Source organism: Carassius gibelio, chromosome B9 (assembly GCF_023724105.1).
Source record: "Carassius gibelio isolate Cgi1373 ecotype wild population from Czech Republic chromosome B9, carGib1.2-hapl.c, whole genome shotgun sequence".
In the NCBI taxonomy this organism is placed as follows: domain Eukaryota; kingdom Metazoa; phylum Chordata; class Actinopteri; order Cypriniformes; family Cyprinidae; genus Carassius; species Carassius gibelio.
Genome location: NC_068404.1, coordinates 10,161,523 through 10,179,753, shown reverse-complemented (window position 1 = coordinate 10,179,753; position 18,231 = coordinate 10,161,523). Strand labels below are relative to the sequence as shown.

Here is an 18,231-nt window from a genome sequence, read left to right as displayed (position 1 = left end):
TAAGGAGGAGGCAGACTTCGGTCTGGTATCCCAGGCTACGGCTCTATTATCTGCACTTATCAGAAACAACAAGGTGATGACAACTGAGCTAAAGCAGAAAGAAAGACTCAATACTGTCACAGATAATCAACAGCCCTTTGTTACAAGCCACTTCAAATCTAGGCAGAATCACATAATCACACACACAGAGAGATTCAGAATGATATCGTCATTTAAGAAAAAGAACTCTGATGCAGTTAAAAAAAAAAAAAAAAAAAACCTACGATACTGCGAGTTAAATTTTATTATTTATTAATTTTTTACTTTAATTTATAATTAAAACAAAAAATTCTAACATTTGTACAACCTCATGTAATTTCAGGTCTGTTTGACATTGTCTTCCGTAAAATGAGATATTATGCTAAAATGTTCAAGCTGCTCTTTTCATGAAAGTGAATGGATATAAAAAGTAAAGTGAATGTTCTCTCCAAAAATCACAATAAGTGTATCAAAGAAAGATGTGTTCTATATTTTGAGTTTTATAATTGTAAGCACTATGATAGCTTTATGAGAGGAACAGATCGAAATGTAAGCTGTTTTTACTTAATATCTAATGTGACAACTGTGGTCACCATTCACAATCATTGAACATCCCCTTTTGTGTTCTACAGAAGAAAATAAGTTGAAAAAGAGATGATTTACTGGACCATGGGTCTCTTAATCTTTTTCCTCAATGTTAATTTTTAGGTGATCTATCTCTTTAATACCATTCTACTTGTCCAAAGATCAATGAACATCTCTGCTTTTCCAGACACAGCAAAATGACGCGCTTATCAAATGTTCAAGAGGGGAATATGTGATATTTCTCCTGCTCAAATATTGTGTAGTGGCACAGAACTGTGGAAGTGTGACTTGGGAGATAAAGTCCTGTCAGTCATCTCACAGCTTCTAACACACAAACACCAAAATCAATCTCTCAGCACTTGGCTAACACAAACACAACCTTTCCACAACTGTTGCTTCCCATTGTCAACACCGAGCCGAACAGCGATGCCCACCATCTCAGCGAGGGGTAAATGCAGCGATCAGACGCTGTGGGTGAGGATCCTATCGTAAACTTCACACATCAGACAGTCATTTTTCAGGGCGTCAACCCCTGGGGGACAAAGCCAGCTGTCTACGTCTATGCACTATGAATGTACAACTGAAAACAAAAGGAAGATGAAAATGTGAGGAAAAAAGGGCAACACAATAAGTTAAAAGACTGTATGCACAATAAAGACATTGCTTTGATAACCTAAATGGGATGAAGCCAACAATTACAACGACACTGTAAAATAGAGGAAGCACATTGTTGAACTAGCATAGAAAAGCAAACACTGTCTCAACTATAGGCACGCCATAATAAATGCGATAAATTACATCTCTACCCTAATGATCTGAGTTGTTTTGTCCTAAACAGTTGAAACTGACAGGCATCAAGACATTTTGCTGGCAGTCTATTTTATTTATTTTTTTTGTAGTCTGTGAGTAGCCCCGCCCTACACAGTGAAATCTCTCCCTGAAGAAAACAGACTTGTTTTCACAATAAAACTACAACTCTACAACTAAAGGACAAGTAGTACTTTCATCAAAAACAAGTGTAGGCTGACCACTCTACAAAATTCCCTCATTCTCCCTTTAAACGCAGGACACCAAAATTCAATTTACCGTTTTTTCATGTTCCTGACCAATCAGATTAACTGAGAGAGAGAGAGAGAGAGAGAGAGCAAAGAATGTGTGTTAGAGAGAGAAACTTGGAGAACAGAGGGTGAGACAGTAGAGGGATTAGATTAAAACAAAACAAATTAACATGTCTTTTTTAAAAGCTCGTTAGGCAGACTTCGTGAGTGCCAGGCATTCCAGAGGGATGATGCTGTGGGAACGGGCCAGAGTGAGGCGACCCGGCGGCCACACGCACACTCCAGCTCCTGTACAGAGCACGCTGAACCCGGACAGTGAGGTCTCAAAACAAACCAACTGTCTGTGCAGAACAACACACACACTCAGGGACACACAACAAGAAAGGTCCCACTGCAGATTAATAACAGACCTACACACATACAAAAAATAAAAACTGTCCGACCTTTCAGGAACAATAAAGATTTGTGTGTCTCAAGTAGGCCTAATGTTGCCGCTGCTGCTGCAGTCCCGGAGGTGCTACTGGGAAGCACACATTCAGATGCACAAAAAACACACATTTCTTTCATTCATTCCACACTTTCCTTAGTGGAATGAATGACACACAGCGGACCATGACAAAGCCAGCTCAGGTTGTTTCCAGTCTCTGTCCAACTAATTGAAACCACATAACATATCTAACAATCTGCATTTACAGATATAAAAAGAACAATTAACACTGTTAAATGTATGGTTGTCAGTTGATTTAATATGAAATGTTAACATGCTGTTAAGCTCTCTTTCAAGAAAACTGAATTATGTGCAAAACATATGTGGCATATCTAAAATAGTACAGAACAGATCTATATGTCTCCGAACAAATTAAAAACATCACATTTTCTCAAATTCTGCATCAAAATGCACAATAAATGCATACTGCAAAGAAAATGTGTTTAACTTTTACTTTTCACACTTTTTTATCATTTCGTTTTAGTCTTAGGTCTTAAGTTATTTAGTTTAACTTAATTTACTTAACAATTACAAAATAAAACTGCACAAATATTAATAAAAACTCTAATAGTATGACAGTATCTCAACACTTTTCAATGCATTTTTAAAGTATGTGTTTTTCCTGGGAACCTTGAGTTGCTGGTGCCATGGTCTACCAGTAGCACACCCAAAAGACATATAAATAAATATTATTGATCTTATTGTGCCATGAATGATTTTCTGTTTTATTTTTCTTATAATGTAACTAAGGCCACGGTGGGGGTGAAAAACAACACACTACAGAAGTTCAATAAGTTACTAATGCAGTTTCACATTCACTTCAGTATCAGCCATTAAAATAGCCAGACACACACACACACACACCAGCAAACCACAGAAATGCCCCCCCACATGGGAGAAACGCTCTGAGGCACCAGGGCAAGAATTGCAGTGCAGCACAGAGCGGGTTGGACAGACAGCAGCTCATCCAGGGGGCAGACGCAGAGTTATGCCCCTGTTACAACCCTTCCATTTTTCACTTCTCAATCTCAGTGATTGGAGAGCTGAGAGAATAGAGCGGGTAAGTGTGGCAGCATCCATCTTCTCTTCCACCATACTCCCTCACGGCTACTTTACACAATTTATGAGGCACATAACACACACAAAAATGAGAGAGAGAAGGAAAGAGAGAACAGGAGATGAAATCACATGCAAGTCTTGATCCAAATCTCGTATTGATTGGAACACTGTATAGGGCCATAAAATACTAATACATAAAATATTATGACCTTTTACCGCTAAATTGAAATTGACCACAATGGAGAGGGATGGTATTATGCATAAAAATCTGCTGCGGCAGTTGTACTTCACAATAATGGTGCCTGAAATGGGCGGATGCTGTTGATTTCTTGAGTCTTTGTGGGACGACGTGCAAAACTGCAGGTCTAGACCAGTGCAGTAATTCATGTCACAAGAATAGTAGGGTCGTGACAACAAGCACAACTAGACATCGCCTTCCAAGTCTTTCTGGAAAAGAGTAATCCAATAATAAAGTAAGAATCCATTATTAGATATTAGAAACTTAAATCTGTGTTTAATCATGTCTTTGGGTATGGAGACAAAGAGACCACAGTAGAGTTACAGCACTGCTATGAAATGTACTGGAGAGCAGTGGCTTTACCGCATGCTGTTACAATATTTCAACAGCAATAATATAGCAACAATATTTGGGGTAGTTGACATTAAATTATTATTTTTTTCCTCCCTCCTGTGGTGTCATCTAACTAAAAATATAACAAATTACTAAATATTCAGTGACCTCATATTAAACCTCATGTCTAAAGACGTGGAATATTTATACTTAAAAAAATAGGAATCACTAGTATAATTTAAAAATGAATAAATTGAGGGAAAACGTGATTTAAAATGGTGAAAACCTAAACAGACATGGTGACCTAATATAGATACATTTGTACATCTAAACCTAAAATGTATTTACATTAATTATCACAAAGGATTTTTTTTTTTATTTAATTTTTAATTTACACATCTTTTTTTTTTTTTTACACCCTAAGTTAGTAGAGTGCAGTGACTTTATCTCGTTATTTCATTTAAATACAAAGTTTATTTATCCATTTATTGCATTAACCACACGTATGACACTGGAATCAGCTTGAAGCAAAATCATTCAAAATATAAGGATCTGAGCTTAAATCAGCTTCGCTCTAAAGGTATTTGGCAGTTGTACAAACCACAAACACGCACACACCATAAAACACCAAACACGTGCATTTATTCTCAGCCTGTGGTTCCCAAGCAAGCCATTTCCCCTGCAGTGTCTGGGCTCTGTAGTTATGCTTTCAACACTCCATCATGCAGCCATCATATCCAGAACGCCTTAATTACTGCTGCCATTTTGACTGAGCACCCTCCTCACCCTCCAAATGAATAACACCATCAATGTTTAATAAGGGTCCTGCTCTAATCAAAGACACAGGCACACACCTCTCACTCAAATACACATGAATGCACATACGCTCACCCCCAAATATACACATAGCCTGCAGTTCCAAACATAATCATAAACTCAGCTGGTCACGCACAGAGGGAACCCGACATTAATATGGCCACAGGCTATGAAACAGGGCTGATGGAGGAAGGGGAGGGAGCGTGAGGGAGGGAGAAAATATGTTCAGAATGGCATACTATGATACTACCCACTTTCTACTAGTTTTGCAGTGTGCATACAGTGGATGGTATACAGAAGTTCTGTATGCATGGAATGGATGGCATACGTATGGGATAATCAATGGCTAGTTGTGCATCAATGCACGATGTGGAGGTGAAGAACCATCCAATGGGCAGTGGAGAATTTACATTAGATGTTACCATGGTTACCAATGTTTATAGGAAGCACATTAGAATAGAACATGATTAAACTGATCTGTAAAACATAATTAAACATAATTTTCTGTAAAGTTGCTTTGTAACGATTTGTATTGTAAAAAGCGCTATACAAATAAACTTGAATTGAATTGAATCTGGAACTAGCTGTGCATTTAAACAAATTTAATCAACACCTGCCAGCCATTCAGAATAGAGTATTCAGACACACCATGGCATAAAACAAAATATTCAAGCATGGAATAACATATCCTACAAAGCAATGCGTTAATCTTGACAACCCATTTTAAGGTTTAAGGGCATCAAATCAACTGACCAAAGTTATTGTATTACTTGAAATATAGCAGAAAAAAAAATATAAAAAAAATATAAAATAAACCATCATCATCAGAAGCTCATCTTTTAGGCACACCAAGGCAGCACTTATTTGATCAAAAATGAAGCACAAAAAAATTATATATTATGTATATATATATATATATATTACAAGTCTTTTATTTTAATATATTTTTATATTATTACAAGTCTTCTATTTTAATATATTTTAAAACGTATTTTATTTCTGTGATGCTTTGTCATTTATTTCAAAAAAATTAATCAATAGAATCTGTAAATTCATCAATAGAATCATAATCAAAGAATCTGTAAAAATGTATCTTTTAGGATTCTTTGATGATTATGCTGATTTATTTCAAATTAAAATGTTTCGTAACATTATAAATCTCTTGACCTTTTGATCAACTGAATGTATCCTTGCTGAATAAAATTATCCACCAAAAAAAATCCTACTAACCCCAAAATGTTATGTGTGTACTGTACTGTGTACATTAAATAGAATTTGCTTCAGTACAATCATTAAATTTAGGAATCAACATATCTTCATGTCATACTAAATATTTTTCTGACAAAGGATTAATGAGTCTGAAAACTTGGACATTTATGGCTGCTTTTATATTTTAAATGGTGATCATCATTATACTCGAGGGTAAAAATAAAACATTAATTCCTAATTAAAAAAATCTAATAAAAAAATCCAGTATCCAGTGTAGTACACACTCTGTGCAGTAAGCATTGAGAGCGGATCAGAAGAACGGGAGAGCAGTGGTGGGCGGCAACGGGAATCAAATAAGGGCACTGGCTCTCCGGATAGCGTTTCCCCCGATAAGCTGAGCCTCAGCACCTGGTGACTAAGAAAGGCTTAATTTGCACTCTGCTCTTTCCCTCACAGAAGCTCATTCTACAGGAGTGTTACAAGAGAAAGTTCAATAAAGGGTAAAGATATTTATTTTCTCTCTCTCGCAGTGGCAGGGGAGCACGGCATTAACTACAGCCAATGGTATCGATTCCCTTGGGTCAGCGACGTGTCTGTGTGACTGCAACGATGGGGGATTTATTGTTCGGCTGTGAAACAACAAGAGTTGCGATTTTATCTATTAATTTCATACTCAAGTGACTGGGTAGTTGGCCGGCATCCCACGGAAGCTGAGAGATGGGAGATATTAAACGAATGGAGTCGTTAATAACTTACTGAGAAACCTTGCCTTAAAGGGACAGTTCACCCAAAAAATAAATTCTCTCATCATTTACTCACCCTCGTGTTGTTCTAACCTCACATGACTCCTGTTGTTCTGTGAAATACTCAAGAACTTCAGCAGAATGTTGAATGCTTTGCTCCATGCAATAAAAGGCTTTGGATAAAGCGTCTGCTAAAAGACTAAATGTAAATATAAAAGCAATTTATAATGAGGGCTCCAAAAAATAATACCCTCAATACACTGTCAAAAAAAAAAAAAAAAAAAAAAAAACCTTACCCTGGGGTTTCAAACATTTTAATAAATTTAAAATTAGCTATTATATTATATTATATATTAAAGACATTTTTATTAAATAATTTCAAGTTCAGCATATGTGTTAAACATTTTTTGCATTAAATTATTAGACTATTTTTTTGCCTGATAATAAATACATTTATTTAATATTTTTATATTATTAAAACTATTAGATGAAAACTTGTAGTGCACAAATAATTTATTTTTGTCTATTTAGGAGCTAGACAGCTGTTTGTCAACGATAATTTATATTGTATGCAAAACGGCAGCATAAACTTTCTGCTAAACATCTTTTTTGTGTTCATGCAGGTTTGGAACATCGTGAGAGTAAATGATGACAGAATTACACACAGACGCACACCATGTGATATGTGTACAAGATCTCAGCTCTTTTATCCTCCATCTCGCCTTGTTCACATCTCTCTGTTCATCTAGTCACCCCGCAGTGAACAGTTTTCCCCTTTTTGTCTCGACAAAACCCCCTGCTAGGTCTGAGGACAACCCCTCTCTCTGTCTATTAATGGTGTAATGCTGGAGAGAAACTTCAGGTCAGCGGATCTTAAGAGTTGGATAAATGATGGTTTAAAGCTGGAGGGGCATGCATAAATCCAGTAGACATGTCTGCTTTTGACAATGGAGACACAGACATCAAGAGAAACGCCGAACGGAGCCGTATGGCACAGAGCAATCCATTCCTTCATCTTCGAAATGGACCAAAAAAACATTGTAGGTCATAAAAACAGCAAGATTTATACACTGTAAAACCAAAGACATCAATTTCTGACCCGAAGAGCAACAGAACAGGACAGAAATGCTGGAATCGACACACATCCACACTAACGAGTGAGCATGTGAACCACACTGAGGGCCGTCGAGGGGAAGCTTGATGTAATCCACCAATTTGATTCAGAGAAGCTCCTCTGGTTGATAATCGGCATGCTTCTGTCAATCACATGCTCCCAAATCAAAAATCAATTCCATTCAAGCACTCTTTATCATGCCTGTTTAACACACATTATTACCATATTACCCCAGGCCAACAACGAGAGCTCGAGTGGGTAAGTACACCTGAGAAAGCAGCTGAAGAAAAGACATTGCAATCTGAATTTACTAAACAACAAAACCCTGAGGACACAAAGAAGCTTTGTGGATTCGAGCAATAAAGTATGAAAGGTCATGCGACACAATGAACCATGATTAAATGTAATTTAAAGTACAGGCTTGAGCACCTTACTTTATATACAACTGTATATATAAATTATTTTTACTTATTGAACATAACTTTGTAAATAAACCATATTATAACACTAGCACACTCAAGACAAACATGTGACAATAATTTAAAATCTCATTCTTATTAGTGACAGACAATCAAAATTTATCCCATAAACACTTTCAACCCGTATTTGCTGCACATAACAATGAACAAATCATTCATTTTTTAATGACTCAGCAAAAATTATTCATATAACAGCCACCAACTCACTAGTGTGTCAGTGGTTCCCATTGTCCAGAGCTGCAACTGAATTCACAAGTACTGTGATATATATATATATATATATATATATATATATATATATATATATATATATATATATATATATATATATATATATATATACTCCATGTGTAATTACAGATGTATTTTTTTTTTTGCTGAAATAAATAGTAATAGCATAAATCAAATAAATACATTTAAGTGTTTATTTAAAACAAAGTGTGACCAATTTTTTACTATTATGTCAATGGGAACCAGCAACTGTTTGGTTATCCACACAACTGACAGAATCAAACCGGAACAAATATACACTTAATACAAAAACAAAACGGTCCTTGCTTATCTAACTTGAATCATAGTATATATGCTAAAACGTCTATTCATAATAGCATGCCGCATTATTGTTTGCCTATGAGAAGATTTGAACTCGATTAACTGAAGCACAGAACAATCATGTTTACGGAGTGCTTCTATAATCTGTCAAAACTTGAATTTGCTTCTTAAATGTTTCAATTAGGCATCAACGTCTACCCTTTTGATGCTGAATCCTCCATTTCACTCGGACACACATCAGATTACCAAATAAAATGGGTTGTGTTTCATGTATGTTTAAAAGGATATTGTGCAGCAACTTACTCAGCAGTTAGATTAACAGGTTTTTTAACTGCTAAGTGTGTATTCTATCAAGTCTGAAAAACGGTGTTGACCAATCAGTAACAGACTTAAACTACCATCTAATAAAGCAGCATTAAATCTGTAATTGTCGCATGGAATCATTCAATCATTTACATCAGAAGAGACAAAGTGCACCCTTATTCCCATAACCTGCTGATGAAACACGACCCGAATCAAGCGGGAAAGAACGATGAGCAATCGTGAAGAAGACAGCGAGGCCACGGATGCCATAATGGACATATACGTGTTTGGGCGAGGAGAGGAAAGAACCGGATCTATCAATTTCCCACAACTCTCCCCTCGAGTAATTTTGCGGCGAGCTTCGGCGCTCTAATTGGTGGACATTTTCAGAAATGAAATTTGACAACAAAAGATAGCCGGCAATGACAGGCCGGCTCCCAGGCTCCCTAACCAGAAGTGACGGCACTTTTTATATGCCATCTGCAATTGAAGAAATAATTAGAAGTATTTTGGCTGGTGTAACATTATTTGGACAGGCCATCAACGTTCGCCGACCCCTTCCACGTCCTCTCATTCGCAGGTGAAGCTCAATTTGTGCTTGGACTGTTTCATTAAAACACCAGTCACACCTACTCTGCCTTCGTACAGCAGGCAGAGTGCATTCTGGGTAGACAAATCTGTGTCTAAGAGTAAGGCAGTAATCAAGTCTTCTATCCTCAACCCTCAATTCTAAAATTGTGCACCTCCAAAAAGGTCTAAAAAGGAAAGAAAATAAAGCATTTGCCTTTCAGTTCAATCAAGCTGAGATGGAATAATGAGGTGAATATAATTTAAATCTGCAATTTCTGCTTTTTAGAAATAAGCTTTCACATCCTCCTGTTTCCAAAAACAGAACAGCACAGTATGCAGCGGCATGACTTGTTGCTAAGCTACAAGATGCATCTAGAAGAAACCGCTAAGTGAATGCTTTGTGTGAGCGCACACACGTGTGTGTTTGAGTGCGCATGCTTTTTTCTTGTATGTGCTTCAATGGGAGAATGATGTGGAATTGCTTTTCTTCAATGAGTGACAGGCAGGAAGTTCTTGAACAAATATGAGAGGAGGAAATGCAGAATGAAAAAGGGGAAAATAGAATGAGGGAAGTGCATTGAGAGGAAGAGAAAAGCTCAGGGGCGGAATGCACTAGTAGCACTTGTCCGGTTCTCTAGATTAGGCCAGATGAATCATAAGGACTCCGAGAACCCAACAAACCAGAAGAGGCTTCCTCTATATGCTTTCATTCTCAGTCTTTCAAAGCCTATTCACACAAAGTCTGAACTTTCAGGCACAAAAAATGTGCAAAAAAGATTTCCAAACGAACACTGAACCTCTATGAGCTTGCTATAGAGTGAATTTTCAATTGGAGGTTTGCTGATCAATAGGTATCAAAGCAGGAAGTTGCAATCTTAGACAAAGCTCAGGTAAAAAGTAAATAAATAAATAATAATAATATAAAAAATTTAAATGAATGGCTATCTTTACTGAAATTCCTGCAATTGTATTTTTTGGAAGCCAACATTTTCAATGAAACTAGATTTGTTTTGAGACTAAACTTAGACTTTTATTGATATATTCAGATATCAAATCTTTTCAGAAATTGCAAATTAAGCATTGGAGGTTCTGTGATCAGTTTTATGGGATCAGCTAGACCTGCAGAATATCGATCATAACAGTTACAGTACATAACATTTACCAAGGTAAAATCCTCTTAAAAAATCCTAAAATCTCTCTTTTAATTTGCATGGTTTGAATCCCTTTAAAACAGTGGCACAAAAAAATTAAAATTAAAATAACTACAAAATGAATGAATAAACAAATGAAACAAAAAAAAAATTGAAAATTAATAATTCCTATAAGATAAAAAAACTTAAAGTACATACATTACATAGAAAAAGTTTACACAATTTTAGGTTTAAAACAATAATATAATTTACTATAATATATATATATATATATATATATATATATATATATATATATATATATATATATATATATATATATATATATATATATATATATATATAAGTATATATATATATATATATATATATATATATATATATAATATATTTATTTGTGCGTAAATGTATGTGTAAATTAAATATATGTATAATAATATTTAAATATTTATAATTTACATAAATGCTATTATTAGTAGTATTAGTATTAATATTATATAACATGTATTAATTATAATATTTATTTATATTTAAAAATGACACCGAAGCCTTTTTTAGACAGACAGTTGGATGACTGGTCAACTATCTTGCCCATTTCCAACACGGTTACCTACATTTCTTTCAGACACACTGAAAACACATTAAACCCTCATTGCAGGAGGGCTGGTGAATAAGAGACAGAGAAGCGGTGTCAGACCAGGGAAGGGTTTGCAGATACGAGGATACACTTAAGGGAGCGGGCTGGCACTCTTTAAAAGCAGCCGAACGCGCCTGTAGCTCTCATTCAGCTCAGCAGAATGGCTGATTAATTAACGGGCAGAAAAGCACTCCACTACTCACACAACCAACACTAAAAGCTTTTCTTTCTCCATCTAGTGATTTCTATAATTATTTTGATGGCGAGGCTGCGCTCCAGGCCTCAAGAAAGCGGGGAAGGAGGAGGTGGAGGGAACATGCGGAGAGACGAGGAGGAGAAAGCCCTAACTGTGTTTTTTTTATATAGGCCAAATCTTTCAGTGAGGTATCTGGGCACAATGGCTGCTGATGGGGGACTTGAGTGGACATCGGTAACCTGTGGAGTAGCTCTTGATGGGTTTGTGCCGTGTTTTGGACTGACCCCGGCGGGGTTATTTTGAGCACTGGAGGACTGTTTGCTTAGGACAGTGTGGGGGCTATTGTTCCCGAGCACATCCAGGACACGGCATTCATACGGCGAGTTAGAGCGCCGGGTGGAGAGCGAGAAACCTTGTGGACCCCTTCCTCCTAGCTCTTATCAAACCGATTCCCAACTTTTTCCTCATGTGTTTGTCTCTAGAAGTGTTTTTGGAGATGTGGAGGCAAGGGTTGGCAATCTGCAGCTCTCCACTGGTCTCTAAAGAACTGGGTTGCCCCTGTGAAGATAAGAGAGCCACCTGTTTCCCTCATCCCTCTCCATCACTGGAGAGAACAATGATTATTTTTTAATTGGAGCGGAGCAGAGCTCTGGAGAGTCTGGTTGTTATAGTAACTTTCCACGCTGAGTGCGGTGGGCCTCTTCAGGGCTGAAGGAGCAGCTCGCTGCGGACCCTTCTTCTCACAACCAATGCCAAATAGCTCTTCGATTGCTTCTCTCTCATGAGGAGAACCTCAAGAGCCCCTCACTCTTTCTCTCACCACATTCCCCACGTCCTTCACCTGCCTGCCTCTCCACTGCTCCAGAGCGCTCAGATGAAAAGAGGAACGGAGAAGCGAAAACGAAGGTCTCTGGTATTGGTTGTTTGGATGATAAGAGATTTATGTCTTAAATTTCAATTGCTCAAATCACTTGCATTGGCATGAGTCAGGCTATCTTCTGCATCATTTAAAATGGTATTATTTTTGTATTCACTCATGCAAAAAAAACAATGCTGTTCAAAAGTTTGGTGTGGTGTATTTTCCGCAACAAACTTTCTAATAAGCTGATTTGCTCAATATGCTTGAGAAAAACGGTTTATCATCAATTCTTACTCTTATCATTGTTGTAACAGGTTTGTCAGGATACTTTGAACAACAGAAACAAAACCTGAAGAACATTTCTAAGAGCTTTGAGTTTCTTAATTAAAATTCATTTTGATATTTATGATAATTTTAGGGCATAAAGTCAAAAGTGTCAGAGTGAAACAACTGTTCTGATATTATAAAATTATAAAAAATAAGTACCATCACAAGGCACACGTGGTATATGCAAATATACCTGATGGTTAAATCACACGCCAATTTATAAAATAAAAAAAACGTTTTAAACTTTGAAACTAACATGAATACAAAAAGGTAATTCCTAAAATATTGGTGGATGTGGTTTAAACTAGATTTCTCATAAAATCATGCACACTCTTCCGTCACTGACCCTTAAACCATGCATTGCACAGTTCTTTATTAGGTTACCGCTACTGGAGAGTAGCTCAGTTTTATTTACTCACCATCGAGATTTGAATTGCTTTTGGCACTCATTGAGTGAAAATAGCCAATAAAGGTGTGCTGCTTTAGGAGTTTAGTTTTCCTGATTTAAAACTCAGCTTCAAAATGTCTTTATTCAGTGTAATTGCATCTGAAAGAAAAACGGAAAGTAATTATGAAACTAAGATGTACTACGCAGACACACTTCAATGCAAAGTCTGTCAAGGCCATGCATGGAAACAAAGTTGCAAAAACAGGTCATTAACACTTCCCATATTTGAATATCAATGTCATATACAGTTATGTTTTTTTGTATGCAAAGATGTTAGCTAATCATGGCAGAGGTCATTCATATCTAAAAGTCTTACAGGTCAAAACCGGTTTAAACTCTGACTTCATTTCTACTGTTAATCACTCACGGACACTGTAAAAAATGTTTTTTTCAAAGTTATACATAACTTACATTTTACAAAAAATAAATAAATTAATTGTGAAATTTACTAGCAATTTCTGAGTGGGATTTGTTTTAAAGCAAACCCTACAACATTTGATTCAGTGCAGTGGAAACATTCTTCACAATATCTTCTTTCGTGTTCTGCAGAAGAAATAAAGTTATTAAGGGTTTTGAACAACATGAGGCTTGGGAGTATGACTGCATATATTGTGACGATAGTATAAAGTGTCTATTGTTAGAGATTTTGCCATATTGTTTATTTCATGGTATGTAAATACATTCACATAGCACAGTACTACATAGGAGTGAGTGAAAGTGACTACATGTCCAGTTCTGGGTGAACTAGATCGGCCAATAGAGGGTGAAAGCACTTTTTCTTGGACAATGCATTGTTATTTTTACATGAAAAATGTAGATGCACAGAATCCTGCTGAGCTTCACTACTGACCATTTAAGCCACTACACACACTAAAAAGACACTTTTTATGACAGCAGTGGGCAGCAGGGTGTGTATTAAACTGCCTGTCTGTCTAAATAACCAAGTCGCTTTAATGACTCTCAGAAGACGCTTTTAAATCAGACACCGGCCATACAACAGAGCAGCTCTACCGTTTAACAAACTCTTCACATGTGACGAGAGCACGCTCACGCTGACACCGGAGTCACTGATGCTAGTCTCATTCACATCCTCAATTTACCCATCAGCAGCCTATCAGCATGAATTTCCTCAAAATACTCCCCTTATGCAGGGCAGATATGAAAATGCAGCAGCATTCAAACCTATGACAGAGTGTGAAAGGCTAAAGGAGAGGAAATTATTTATCAAAAACTGAGGCTGTAGGAGACACCTGGCCACAGAGTCAGACAAAGTGTCATACAGTAATGCATATGACAAAGATACATCCTTAATGAGCTGAGTTATAGCCGATATGTCTCTCTGTGGCAGACATCTTTCCCTTCACACAAATAAATGAGTTTCCTTCAGCCAACTACTGTATCTGACCAACACTGACCCCTCATGCTGAGACCTTCCTTTTTCCCAATGAAACTCCTTGTGACCCAAATGTCCACTCAGAAATTGCCACAGAGATGATGGGAACAAGACATTCAGGTATCTATAATGTACTACAGGAACTTGTTAGTTACTTTTGCATGGCTTTTTTGTATAAGAGAGAATTTTTTTACTTGTATTTGTCAGTCAAAACAAAAGGTCATCTGTGTTATGTATTTCAGGCAAGACGCTTTAGGCACTTAACTACAATGTACTTGCATCAAAAATAAGTATAAGTACTTAAAATGTACTTCATGTTGTATTGAAACACGCTGCTGCTTTTGAGGTGGGATACGGGGTAAGGTTAGGTATGGATAGGTTTAAGGGTGAATAAGGTGTAAGGAATGGGTCAACAGTGTGATTATGTATTGCAGAAATGAATTATAGATGTCATTACATGCAGGTATTTTTAAAATATAAGTAGAATGTAAAGACATGTATGAACACAGTACGTGCACTGTATCAAAATATTAATTCAAATGTGAGAACATAGTAGTTCAGGCAATAAAGTGAGACCAAACACTTCCTTGTACGAGTTATATTTATTACTCGACACCTGTAAATCTCTTTAAAATTAGGGGTTTTTTTTTTTTCTTCTGCACTGAGCCAAAATTCTCCACATCAGTGTCAATTACATACAACAAACTTTAATGTTTTATTCTTCTCTATATTCTAAAAGTGGTTACAGAAAGGCTTGTTCATTTATCATTTTTTAAAAAAAAAACATTTTATTCCTAAAAACATGGTGATTTTTTTTTTTTTCTAAATTATACAAAGAGATATCAAAAATCCCCTCTGAAAAACCTTGAAAAACCAAATGAAACTGGCTTTATCCAGCAATTTAGTTTACGTTCTGGAAATGTATGAAAATGTGTGCATATTCAATTAGATAATTCCTCAGTTGCATATTTAAACACAACACTTCAGAAATGTGTGCAATTCTTAATGTAATCTATAAGTTGGGGAAATATGGTGACATCTATCAGTTATTTATTTTCTCACCCTATTCATCTGGGGTGTCCAGCCATAAAAATGCAGTTCTTGATTTAAATTTCAAGGCTAATGCATTACTTCACCATAGGTGGAGGCCCATGACATATATACTTTGATATATTTCTGAAGCTCAATCAAAAGAACAGAATTAACTGCATAGCTCTGTCAGAGCTGATGGGTCCAGCAAAAATGAGAGAATCAATATTAGAGCAGCTCCTCTGGGTTCACAGCTGTGACTCTGTGTCTAAAGGTTATGAGAATTACAAGCCATGGTGAGAAAGAACCTGTTATTAAAGTGTGTTATTAGCCGTTTTGGCTTCTTTACAGTTGCCAGGCAACATGCTGTATTAATATAACATTCAGCTGACATGCATCACAGGTATTTTATGACAGCTACAAACAAGAATCATTCAAACAGAACTGATTAGTTTTACCTCTCGGAGTCCTTAGTTTTAAAGAGTAATAGTATAGAACAGGCTGTTTTTGCACTTATGCCAGACATTTCATTCATATCGGATAAACGAGATGAAATGGATTTTTTTAATATATGCATATTTACCTGTCTGCAGCAGAAGGTGGAGGGCTTCGTTGTTTGTTGACTTTGGCGTACAGGCCGTCCAGAGGGTCTTCAGTGGACGGCTCTCGGCTGTGGGACACTGGGGGCGGTGGTCTCTGTGGGGAAGGGCTGCGGTTCCCGTAGCGTGGCTGGGAAGGTGATCCGCGCTCCCTGAAGTTGTTGATGCGGGCGTAGTTGGGGTCTAGGTCATCATCCTCCACGTCAGGTGGGGAGAAGCGGTCCCGGACCTGGCGTTGCCTCAATTCCTGGTGCTTGGCCTCAATTCTGTAACACAGAGAAGCTGATGTCAACCTAAATTGCTTTAATTATTATAATTTATGCTGTTTGTTCAAAAGTTTGATTTTTATTTATTTTTTATAAGTCTCTTACGCTCACCAAGGCTCCATTTATTTGATTCGAAATACATTAAAACAGTACAATTGTGAAATGTTATACTACTATTACATTACTGTTATTACTCAATTTTTTTTTTTTATCAAATAAGCTCAGCCTTCTTGAGCATAAGAGACTCCTTTTAACAACATTGAAAAATAATTATTCCAAACACTTGACCGGAAGTGTTTGGTCTGCAATTTCAACTGAGCCATTGAGCAAATCACACAAGCAATGAGAACGCAACTGCTAGAACTTGAATCGTATTTACACTTTCAAAAACACAAGGACCTGGAAAGGTCAAGAAAGAGCTTTCGGACACATCCAGCTGATTTCCTCTCTCCCTCTTTCCTTGTCTGTCTCTCTAAGGAGCTAAAACATGCTCAGTCAATAAAGTCTCTCTCTGAACAAATGCCACTCTGGAGCATATGGAGGAGAACAGCATGGCTCCAGCTCACACTTCACACATTTCCAAGTCCAAATAAGCCTCGGCAAACACCACACAAAATAATGACTGCAAAAACATCCCTGCATCTCAGCTAAATATATCCTTTTCTCCTGTCTTCTGGCAGAATATACATCACATGCCGAGAGACAGAGATAGAGAGAGGAAGAGGAATCTAGTGCTGCGTGCCATCTCAGTAATGGACCACAAAAAGCTGTCAGTCCTACAGAGTGAATGAGAGGGAAAGGGACAAAAAATAAGAGATCTAATCCTGCGTGTTATACAATGAGTCATCTAAAACCATGTGTGTCATACATGACAGTAATGAGCTATACCATTGTTCCATATGGCAGGTAATGATTTTTTCCCAGCTTACTTTTGAGTTTATAAGACTTTTGTATCATCCTGAAGAGGTTTGTTTTGTGTTAATGACGGGATTTGCTTTAGCTGAAATTATGTTAAAAAAAGAAACAAACAATGCATGAAATCGACTGCTTGGGACAATGGTCAATTGAACAGTTTAGCAGTTATAATTTACTTATATATTTATGCAAATAGCAACAGCTTCAAATTTAAAAAGTGCATCTAACCCTTAACTAGTTTGAAATACCAGCCTTTAAAAAAATTGCTTGACTATTTATTGAGAGGGCTATAAGTTTTTGAAAATGTTATTTGTTTTTGTGCAGTGTGTCTCAGATAATGTGCCCCTTCACAGGTTACTGGAAATGAGTCTCTTTTGACCTCTTTGACCTCTTTTGAGCCTTGCCTCCCAAATTTCTTTTACTTCTGGAAGGTATTAACCTGCCACTGTTGCTTTTATGCTGGCTCAAGGGATCTAAGCCTGATTCCTATAAAACTGCATAAGAACAATCTCCATAATTCAGTTGCCTACATAGGCAGCATTTTAAGGCATTATAGTCATGAGCTACACCGTTTCTAAAATCATATCCAACATCAACAATTTTTTTTATACATTTAAAAAATATGTTTTTAATATTTTTTTTTGTTTTGTTTTTATGTTTGAGCTCATATATATTATCATAAAAGTCTGAGTGATTCTGATTCCTGAACAGTAAACTTTGAAGTGTCAGCTTTGTGAACATATGTTGATTCTGTACATGCATCTAGTCAGAAAGACTCATGAGCAGAAACCTTTTTATTTTGGGTATGTCATTTGTGTCTCCATGCCAAAAATGGGGGGTGACTGGT

The 18,231-nt window shown here is 36.7% G+C and overlaps 1 protein-coding gene across 9 annotated transcripts in view; it reads right to left on the bottom strand.

Moving 5' to 3' along the window:
• Nucleotides 1-18,231, bottom strand: part of pard3bb (par-3 family cell polarity regulator beta b) — a 287,760-nt gene that overhangs the window by 51,149 nt on the left and 218,380 nt on the right. For all 9 annotated transcript variants that reach the window (XM_052565052.1, XM_052565050.1, XM_052565049.1 and 6 more), the window contains exon 20: nt 16,188-16,469. In XM_052565052.1, coding sequence (XP_052421012.1) covers nt 16,188-16,469 — 282 coding nt within the window. The remainder of the gene's footprint in view (nt 1-16,187; nt 16,470-18,231) is intronic.